We start from the raw sequence: 10,698 nt of genomic DNA, 5'->3' as shown, positions 1-10,698 counted from the left end.
ATGATCCTGGAGTCCCGGGATCGAGTCCCGCATCGGGCTCCCTGCTCGGCGGGGAGTCTGCTTCTCCCTCTGACCCTAACCCCTCTCATGTGCTCTCTCTCATTCTCTCTCTCTCAAATAAAATCTTTTTTAAAAAAAAAAAGGGGGTGCCTGGGTGGCTCAGTCGTTAAGCGTCTGCCTTCGGCTCAGGTCATGATCCCAGGGTCCCAGGATCGAGCCCCGCATCGGGCTCCCTGCTTGGCGGGGAGTCTGCCTCTCCCTCTGACCCTCCCCCTCTCATTCTCTCTCTCTCTCGATAAATAAATAAAATCTTAAAAAAAAGAAAAGAAAGGCTTAGTTGTAGGGCAGCGGGTCAGCAGTACCTGGCACTTAGGCATATTGTTTCCCAAAGCTAAAATTACTCTCTATTTTCAATTTCATGTTCTGTTCTCTGCTCACTTATTATGATTTAAACATGTTCCATGGCATTAACTCTGTAAATACCACTGTTAACGTGTTGTATAATTCATGGTCATTCCAGAATCTACATGACCATATCTCCAGCTGGAGGCATTAAAGCTCTTTTCAGGTTTTTTCCTGTTGTAAACCATGCTGTAGCAAATGTAACTTTTTATACTAGATTTCCAATTCTCTTTCCCAACATAGATTTTTATGATTTTATTATGTTTATTAATAACTAGTAATAGGATTACATTTTTTTTAAGTAGGCTCCATGCCCAGTGGGGAGCCCAACACAGGGCTTAAACTCATGACCCTGAGATCAGAACCTGAGCTGAGAACAAGACTCAGACCCGCAAGTGACTGAGCCACCCAGATGCCCCTAGGACTATGTTATTAATAATAATGGTTATTGACTATTAACTGAGGTTACAGACATTCAAGACATTTGACACACAACATCCAGTTACCTTATAAAACAGTGGAAGCCATCATTGGTCTTAACTGCCAGTATATAAAGTGCCTATTTCTCCTCCTCTCCTGGTTTCCTCTCCCCGCCCCTTTCTTTGATCCAGTCATTGACGTATACTTACTCTACAGATATCTGTTGAGCACCTTCTATTACCAAAGCACTAGGCTGGGTCACGGGGGCCTAAGACTCGCACTGCTCAGGACAGACAGACATTATGAGTAATCAAATGGTCTTGCAAATATGTAGCTACAACTGGTGATGAAGACCATGAAGAAACCTTTCCTACAGTTATGGGTACTGTAAATTTTATGTGCCTTCTGCCCTCTGGTGTAGGGACAGGACTGAGGGAGAAAACAGTGCGTGACTTGGCTTTTTCAAGGCTGCAGGAGTGCTCTGTGACTGTTGGACAAACAGAATGGAAGGTGACTTTTGTGAGGTCTGGTTAGGGGAGGTTTAGCCAGGAAGTGGGGGCATACTGCAGGCCTTGTTAGGACATTGGGCCTTTATCCAAAAACCAGTGGGTAGCCATAAGGGGTTTAAAGAAGGGAGATGGCCGTGACCTAATCATATTTGAGAACATTTTGGATAGGGCCAGAGTGGATTCCTAGAGTCCAAGATTAGATTGTGAAGGTAAGCATGGAGTCCCCAACTAGCACTGAGTAATCTCATTTTTTATTACCAGTTTTATGAATGAAGACGTAGAGCATACTACATTTTCATGTCGTTAGTTATTAGTATGATTGAGTATTTTCCCAAGTGTTTGACAGGCGTTTGTACCTGTGTGTGTCTGCGTGTGTGTGATTGCCTTTCTGTTGACTGCGTTTTAGTGGGGGTAGCTTAGCGTAGAGGCCGGGAGCACCGGCTTGGGAGCGGAATGCCTGTGTCTGGATCCTGCTGGCTGTGTTACCTTGAACAACCTGAATAGCTGGGGTCAGCCTCAGTTTCCTCCTCTGCAGCCTGGGGACAGCAGTAGCGCCCCCGTCTCCCAGGTGATCGTGGGGCTATGGGGTAAAGCGCAGGGCTGGCCCGCTGAGCCCTGTGTGTGCTGTGTTGTCTGAATACCCGGCATACGCAGATGCCTGGGACCTCTGGTCGGCATGTGTGGAAAGTGCTCCCTCTCTGTTTGCGTGGTGTTACAAGACATTTTCAAACTTGTTTTCAAACAATGCCATATTCTTTGAAGTACAAAACTTATCTGCAGCGAACAGATGTCCTTCTCCTTTCTGATATCTTCCATTGCTGTGAAATAAGTCATACATACTGACTTTGTTTTTTAGTGTTTTTATTTGAAATACAGATAATCCTTTAATCCATTTGTAATTTATTCTGGCTTATTAATATAAGGCAAGGCTCTAAATAGACTTTTTCCCCAAAAAAGCCAACGAATTGGCTGAGCTCCATGTTTTGACATACCTTCTTCCCCTCACTGCTGCTCTCGGCTTCCCATCGTGCACTGGACCCGTACACACACTGAGGTCTATTTAGGGAATGTGGTTCTGCTCTGCCAGTCTGTACTCCGTTCTTGCAGGATACCACCTCAGCCCTGAATTAATTAGCATAACTGTCTTCTTTCTAATCATTTTGTCAGATATCCACTCCTTACTGCTCTCACCTCATTAGAATTTGCAGTAAACCGTTACTGAATTTGGCTCTTGTTGGCATTCATAAACTGTTCCGCCGTCACATTTGGGGTTGGTGATCCTTCTATTTAAGACATACGTTCTTCAGCAGAGTTTTATACTTTTCCACATGTAGGCTGGGCATGTTCCTTGAGATTATTCCTAGATGTTTCTCTCTCCTTTTTTTTAAATGTTTTATTTGCTATTAAGAATGTAGTATTTTTGGGCGCCTGGGTGGCTCAGTTGGTTAAGCGACTGCCTTCGGCTCAGGTCATGATCCTGGAGTCCCGGGATCGAGTCCCGCATCGGGCTCCCTGCTCGGCGGGGAGTCTGCTTCTCCTTCTGACCCTCCCCCCTCTCATGCTCTCTGTCTCTCATTCTCTGTGTCTCAAATAAAATAAATAAAATCTTTAAAAAAAAAAAAAAGAATGTAGTATTTTTATCCTACATATAAGGAAGAAGTTGTGTTTTGTGTATTTTTCTTACATCCAGCCATATTCCTTGACTGCCATTGGTTTCTAAGAGTTTTTCATTCTGCAATCAATTAAGAGTTTTGGTATTATCTGCACATATCTGTTTTCTCTTCACTTTTAAGCTTACCTAATATTTCTGTTTTCCATTAGATGCTAGCATTTCCAAAACAATTTTAATACCGTATTTCTTTCATTCTAAGACTGTTGAGCGTAGAACATGCTACTGATTCAAAAATAGCTTTGGGGGGCTACCACACACTGTAATTCACATTACAGTATCAGAAATGTTAGGGGTGCGTCTCAGAATTGAAGAAATAAGATCAGAGTAGTAATGGTGGCCCTCCTTATTTTCTCATTCAGTGGGAATGCCTAACCCATTTTAAATATGATATTGGCTGTTGGTTTATTGTTATATTTTTTCAAATGAAAACAGAAGACTAATTCTGCTGGACAGTAATGCGAAAGGTGTACTGTTTGGTCTAACTAACAAGTGGAGACGGGGCTGTGCACATGTCCCCTCTGATGCACAGATCCCTGGCTACAGAGTAAGGCCTCTGCCCCTGTGCACTCAGCTCCCTGGTTTGCCCTGACCGTCAGGGATGCTGTGTTCGTTTCCCAGAACCGCAGTACAAACTACTGCAAATTCGGCAGCTCCAAACAGCAGAGTCCTGGAGGCCAGAGAGCTGAAATCCGCACTGTGGGCTGGGCTCCCGGCAGGGGCTCTCAGTGAGAACCCCTTGCAGCTCCCGGGGCTGCCAGCACTGCTTACCTTGGGGCTGCGTCTCCGGTCTTCAAGGTCAGCCTCTTCAAGTCTCTCTCCGCTTGCCTCCTCCTCAGCGCGTGTAGTTGGGAATGTTTGTGAACTTGTCAGTGCTGAAGGAAAGGCTTTTAAAGACATGTGTTAGGAATAGCACAGCCTTTTTCATTCCCTTTGGGAATAGCACTGTGGGCATCTCCAAGTGGCTCTAGTTCAGTGTCCACAAAGTCAGTCCACTGAGAGTTCTGCAGGAGCCCCTCAACCTCCGCCCCTCTGCTGTCCCCAGTCTCCTCCTCGGGCTCAGCTCTACAGCAACGGCGAGACGGGCAGACTACATTTCTTCTAAGACTATTATGAAGACAGAATTAAAAACTGCTCAGTTAAGACTAGACAGCTTAAAAAAGTGAAGTCAGCATATCGTTTATTTTGTAAATTGGTCATTCAAGGAATTGGCTGTTTGGCAAACGGCTGTTCAGCAGTTGGCTGTTGGTGACATCAGGCTGCTTACCCAGGAGACAATGCGGAGCTGAGGGTCAGAGGCTAAGCCTGCCTAGTGCAGAGCTGCACCTGTCCCTCTGCCTCCTGCAGACCGTGGAGATGGGGACACGACCTTGGAGGAAGCTGGGACTGAGCCCATCCACTTGCAGGCTGGGCCCTAGGGATGAAGAGAGGGCAAGAGTGAATGGGAGGTCCCCCCCTTGGACCCTGACTCAGAGGAACCCAAATGCGGGCCAGCAGCCAGATGAGAAGTCAGTCATATGCCATGTGCCAGGCCAGTCTGGCACAGGAGAGGCAGATTAAGAGCGTCAGGGCTTGATGCATAAAGTCACAAGAAGGTCATCCTGTGGGGTTTTAGCAGACTAAATATGTGTTGATGGTTTAAACTTCCATGTGAAATATTTAGCACGGGCCTGTTAGCCATTATTCTCATACGGTTTTGACATTGTTACCAATATTGTATCTTCCACGTATGATGACACTTGCTATCACAGTACCTGGTGCCTGTAGATAGTTGGTAAATCCACTTTTCTTGCATTTACTGGGTAATTTTGATTGGGTACGGCAGTTTCTGCTAGTAGGGGCGCGGTTAGAGACCTCTGTCTCTGGAGTACTTGCAGCATCTCTTACCTTATTGTAACTTCAAAGGCCAGTCTGGTCATTAACACCAGACATCAGCATAAATACAGCCGCTGGGCAGTCACCGGTCTGTGTGCAGAAAGCCATACAGGTTATCAAAGCAAGTGGCGTTACTGTGGGAAGAGCCTGAGAATGTTGAGATTATGTTGATGTAGCAGTAGCTGTTTCAGTGAAATCAAAACCCAGTGATAAAGAATCGAAGAGAAACGACAACCAAAAAGGCAGGCAATACATGCGTGCCTAGCAGCTCTATGAATTGCTTATTATGGATTTCCTAGGAGTTAAGATAAGAACAGGAGTTTATTGGGCCGCCTGGGTGGCTCAGGCGGTTAAGCGTCTGCCTTCGGCTCAGGTCATGATCTCAGGGTCCCGGGATCGAGCCCCACATCGGGCTCCCTGCTCAGTGGGGAGTCGGCTTCTCCCTCTGCCTCTGCCCTTCCCCTGCTTGTGCTCTGTCTCTGTCAAAGAAATAAATAAAACCTTAAAAAAAAAAAGTTTATGTGCATATCCTGTTCTAGAATGATGCCCTAGTAGTTAAAAGTAACTTAGTAATTTATTACTTTTATATAACATATTGCAAGTTAAGTAGCAAACACTCACAGGCAGGACGTTTCTGTTGTAGCGTGGCTCTCTGAGCAAGTATTGAAGGAGTTTGCAGACGTCTGCTTTCCAGAAGGGACATAGATGATTCAGTTGGATGTAGCCCATATGTGCATAAGGTCTGGCTATAGGAAATGACGGAGTAAAAGGACTGTTGTAAATATGCATCCCTGCTCACAGTCAGGTTATACATAACAACTCAAATTAATCATTTCAAAGCCAGACTAACATTTATAGTTAAAAAGCAAAGATAACTGAGATTGGAGACTAAAACCACCCCGGGAAGCCCGGATGATAACGCAACCTTCCCCATCATCGGGGGGAGCACAGGTTCCCAGCCGCACACCGGGAGCCAGATCTTGGCAGCACTGAGAGCACTGAGCCAGGGGCTGTTGGACGCATGCCTTATTTTAGATGGTGACTCTCATGTAGGCGCCTGCTAGCAAGGAGACCTAGGTGTACGGACACAGGAGGACTTGAATGTGGCATTGGGGTTACTTCACAAGCAGACACTCACGGGCCCCGGAGGGGAGCACCTGTGTGCTCAGAGTGCTTTACGTACAGAGGAAGCACGGGAAGGGCAGGCACCGGTGAATTAACAGCAGAGGACTGGGGCCAGTTTGGGTGCATTTTCTGAAGTTGAGACTGTCTTCGGGTGCTGGAGCTGCAGGGGTGGAGGACAGTTTCACGGCTGGCGCCGACCCGCTCAGGAGCATGTGTCCCCCTCTGCGTCAGCACTGCGTCCTGTGTCAGGTTAAGAGGGAGCTTCCCCTGCGTGCAGGCTTTTCTAGACAATTCTTATAGAGGGGTCAAAGGCTGTGGGATTGTTTGGCCGGAAGGTAGGAAAACAGCGGTAAGACCTAACACATTTTACTTACGTGGAAAATAGAACATAGCGAGACAGGCTGGAAGGACAATAGGGAGAGTTTGTGGTTGTTTTTAACCTTTTCAAATTGTGAAGTGTAGCACGTCCGTGCAGAAATGTGCATAAAGTGCAAGTGTGTGACTTAAATGAACCGTGGGGAAGCAGCCAATATCCGTAGCCACCTCCTTCCTCCCTAGAGGTAATCCCCTCCTGGCTTTTATGCAGTGCCTACTACAGTTTTGCCTGGTTTGGGACTTCGTGTGTGTGGAACCAGATAGGACCTATATGACTTCTTTCACTCGCTATCATGTTTCGATAATTACCCACTTTATTGCATGTGGTTACAGTTCTTTCACGTCTGCTGCTATAGAATATTCCATCATTGGCATATGCCACCCTTCACCCATTTTACTTTTCATGGACATCTGGGATGCTTCCAGGCTGGGAGCTGTTGTGAATAAGGTAACTGTGAACTCCGTGTACATGTATCCAGGTCTGGAAGTGGAATTGCTGAATTGTAGGGTGTGTATATTCACACCTTCCTATGTGATGGGAAACTTGTTTCCTGTAGAGATCAGGAGCTGCTCCCACCTGGTCTGATCCGACGGTTAAGGTGCCTGTCTGGAGGAAGGGCTGTAAGTCTCCGTGGCCTTCCTGAGCATTTCCCCCATGCGGTGAAGTTAAGTATTGAGTACTGTTTTGTAGGTTTGTCCATCTTTTCCATTTCTTCTTTGGACATTCCTGGTCTTTCTATCCAGTGGTCTGTTAGCTAACCAACCCTCTGAAGGTCACTATGTGGAGGATGTGAGGATGTGTAACACCTGTTTCCTGCCTGGAGGAGAAGACTCTCAAGGCAGATACATAACCAAGTAATTCACAGCATTGTGATCTTTGTTGAGGGCCGTTCTTCCCTACCAGGCTGTTAGCGGAGGATGCATATCCTCAGTGCTTATTAACACCTTACGTGGCACCCACTTAGGGAAGTTCTGTTCAATGACTGAGGCGTTTTCGGAGGGTGGTGCAAGTGCTCTAGTAGTGTACGTGCTGAGTCATGGAGAAGCACAAAATAAGGAATTACAAACCGCACCCACTCCCCAGCCCAGAGTGGGGTGAGGCTTCCGTGGGAGGTAATATCTTGATCAAGACTGTTTCATCAGGAAGAAGTACATTCTAGGCCAAGGAATAAATGTGCAAAGGCACAGAACGGAGAAAGCTCACGGCACTGGAAATGTGAAATTTGATGCACCCCTGGATGCTCGGAGGGGATGGTAGAGAAAGGACACCAGCTGGACCTCATGCTGGGAGGGGCCGCCTTGTGAATCTCACAGGCAATGGGGATGAAGTGCAGATGAAACACAAGATAAAGTTCTCATTGGGGAGGGATGGGGACTGCCTATCACTAGAATTGATCTCTTGGACAAAACAGAGCAACTGTATAAGCCTATCATGAAAGCAGTTGCCTTTCCCCCTCTAGATAAGTTCTCTCTTGGGGGGGCACCTGGGTGGCTCAGATGGTTAAGCGTCTGCCTTCAGCTCAGGTCGTGATCCCAGGGTCCTGGGATCGAGCCCTGCGCCTGGCTCCTGGCTCGGTGGGGAGCCTGCTTCTCCCTCTCCCACTCCCCCGCTCGTGCTCTCTCTCTCTGTATCTCTGTGTCTCGAATGAATAAATAAAAAACCTTTAAAAAAAAAGTTCTCTCTTGGGAGGTCAAGGCGTAACTCGAGGGAGCCCAGGGGGTGATGCAGAGCGAGGCGTGGATTTATCAGCCCTTCCAGCCTCAGTTTCCACGTCTGTCGTGTGAGAATCATGCGTACCTTGCAGAGTGGTACCATGAAGGAGGTTCTGCCTGGGAGGGACTTAACCCCTGCCTGGAGGAGGAACCGTGGCGACCCTAAGCTGTGCCCAAGCTGTTGTCGGTTTAAGTCCGCCTGTAACGTGCCGGGAGCGTGAATAAATGGTGCACAGTGGGGCCCAGGCGCTTCGGAGACCTGCCGCCGCCCACTAGCGCCGGACCGAGGCAGAGGCCGGAGGCTCGGCTTCCTCCCGCTCTGCCCCTTGCGCTCCTGAGCACGACAGCGCGTCGTGCGTTGACGGCCGCTGGCCTGGAGAAGGGCTGTCCCGCCCGCGGTCCCGCAAGGACAGGAGTGGCTCGAGTCGCCGGCTCGGCCCAACCCCTCCTCCCGCGAAACTTCCCGAAGGGGAAGGCCTTCAGAAGAAACGAAAGCGAAATTGGGCCACTTCCCGCCGGCGCGCGCCCAGGCTGCGCTGCGCTGCGCTGCTGACCCGGGGGCACCTGGCGGCCGCGCGGGGGGGCGGCGCGGGGAGGGGGCGGCCCGCCAGCCCCGCCCAGGACATGCATCGGGGGCGCCATGGACCCCAGGCAGGTGAGTCGAGGCCGGCAGCCGGACCTGGCTGGGCCCGCGCCCCTCTCTCCCCTGCGTGCACCCGTGCTGTGCGCGCGCGAGTTCCAGGAATTTGCAGCCTGCCTGTGGATTCTGCGGAGCCGAGCGGGGTGGGGGGGAAGGGGAGCTTCGGGGGAGGACGCGCCGGGGCGCGGAGCCAAGCGGCCCCCTCCCCCTGGGCGAGGGCCCAGCGTTGGCGCCTCCCGGGAAGCATGCTTGTTTTCCCCGGCCCCGCTCTGCACCCTTTCCACTTCCTTAAGGCTTTTGGGGAGTGAAAAACAGCCCTTCTTACCTGTGGGAGAAAATTTATATCCATCGCAGCTGTGTCGTTATTGCTAAAAACAATTTGGGCAAAGCCCAAATGCCCTTCAGCAGATGATCGCATCAGCAAACTGGGATGGCTCCATACAGCGTACGTGGCTAGGCCAGAAACGCCGAGGAGCTCCTGATTCCACAAGTGGAACCTCGCAGGCACTACCCTACGCAGAGGAGGCTGGGCCCAGAAGACTACGCGCTTCTGGGTCCCTTCACTTGACATTGTGGGAAGAACAAAGCTGGGGGGCAGGAAGCGGATGCTGGCTGCCTGGTGGTGGCCCCGGCCTGGGTGCGGGGGAAGGAGCTGACTGCCGAGTGCCTGAGAACTTCCTGGGGACATGGAAGTGCTCTGTGTCCTGACGTGCTGTTGTTACAGGGCTGTATGTGCTTTGACTCCATACAGTCAAAACTCACAGAATAACACACGGAAAAGGATAAATTTTATGTATGTAAATTATACTTCCGTTTTTAAAAGTTATGTATATTTTCTTCATTCCCTTCTTCCAAAGGATTAGGGACACCTGACCTGAAGGAAAAGCATTTCTTCACACATACCAATATATGACCCTCTGGAGCCCATGTGGTTCAGGTGGGGGCTCAGCTCTGGATCCTAAACGCAGAAGATTAGATGAAAGTGAACTGGATGGGGTATGGCTGTGAAGGGGCTTGGGGATGTTGAGGGACTTAGGAAGGATCCCCACGGGCTGGTTCCCACAAGCTCGCTCTCACCATTCAGTGGCTTTCCACATGGCTGTTCTCAAGCCATGCTTTGGCTTAGCTTTTAGAAGGCTTAAGGGGGCATAAAGACAAAATTAATAATGTCCCTGTAAATCTCCTTAAAATAACTCTTGTGAACAAATACATGTATATTTTCCTTCCTTCTTGTCTGTGTTCACTAGTGTGAACACACATGCGCATAATGGTGAGACTTTGCCTTCTGTTTCCAAAATGGGCATAGAGCCTACCTGCACTTCAACTTGCTTTTTTGTTGTTATTTAATTCAACATTGTATCATTCCTAGATTTTCTCCAGGTGGATATGAATAGATCGTAACACATTGCTTAAAAAAAAAAAAAAAAAAGTACTGTTCCATAGCATGAACGTGTCATAATTTACGGGCGCCTTTTCTATAGACAGACATTCAAATATTTTGCAGATTTTAGCCAAGTAGCAGCAGTTTAAGTTTAGCATTTAGCTAGATTGACTTTAACCGCTTTGCAAAATAATTGTTTTACCAAGGTCACTCCAACAGCTGATGGGAAAATCCCCGAAGTCCCCATAATTCAGCTGTGAGCTGGGCACTCACTCTCTGTGCCCACATAACACTTTGGTCCCGAGCAGTATGGTGGGGGGGCAGGGCAGTGTGCAGCAGGAGGAACAACAAAGAGATGGGATTGACCCTCTAGGGACGGCTTGTTGCTGCAATCACTAATTCAACAAATGTTGGTTCGGGATCAACTTGACGCCAGCTGCTATCTTCAGTGCTAGGAGTGCAGAGATAACTGAGACCTGGTCCTCGCCCCCCTGGGAGCTCACTGTGAAGTAGACTGTGCCCCCACCCCATCAATACTTGATGGAGAGTATCGGGACTGGAGCCTTGAGTATCATTTCTGGAGCACTTA

General features: G+C 48.8%; 1 protein-coding gene and 1 long non-coding RNA gene across 10 annotated transcripts in view; one reads left to right on the top strand and one right to left on the bottom strand.

The window, feature by feature from the left end:
- LOC118013856 overlaps positions 1 to 9,274 on the bottom strand; it is a 10,605-nt gene extending 1,331 nt beyond the window's left edge. Inside the window, exons 1-4 of one of the 4 annotated variants that reach the window (XR_004680131.1) lie at positions 9,054 to 9,274; positions 5,497 to 5,621; positions 4,268 to 4,965; positions 2,940 to 4,107 (exon numbers count right to left, since the gene is read on the bottom strand). This is a non-coding gene — a long non-coding RNA (uncharacterized LOC118013856). Of the gene's footprint in view, positions 1 to 2,939; positions 4,966 to 5,496; positions 5,622 to 9,053 lie in introns of those variants that run through there. The other 3 variants (XR_004680132.1, XR_004680130.1, XR_004680129.1) reach the window with 3 other exon arrangements.
- ADAR (adenosine deaminase RNA specific) overlaps positions 1 to 10,698 on the top strand; it is a 39,587-nt gene that overhangs the window by 7,528 nt on the left and 21,361 nt on the right. For 2 of the 6 annotated variants that reach the window (XM_035009693.1, XM_035009690.1), the window contains exon 1: positions 8,632 to 8,743. The exons of 2 other annotated variants lie outside the window; for them this stretch is intronic. In XM_035009693.1, the coding sequence (XP_034865584.1) occupies positions 8,729 to 8,743 (15 nt within the window). In that variant the 5' untranslated portion in view covers positions 8,632 to 8,728. Of the gene's footprint in view, positions 1 to 8,630; positions 8,744 to 10,698 lie in introns of those variants that run through there. 2 more of the 6 variants (XM_035009691.1, XM_035009692.1) reach the window with 2 other exon arrangements.

The sequence above is a fragment of the Mirounga leonina genome, unplaced genomic scaffold (assembly GCF_011800145.1).
Source record: "Mirounga leonina isolate KUSES-001 unplaced genomic scaffold, KU_Mleo_1.0 Mir_154, whole genome shotgun sequence".
Lineage (NCBI taxonomy): Eukaryota > Metazoa > Chordata > Mammalia > Carnivora > Phocidae > Mirounga > Mirounga leonina.
This window is presented reverse-complemented; position numbering and strand designations above follow the sequence as displayed.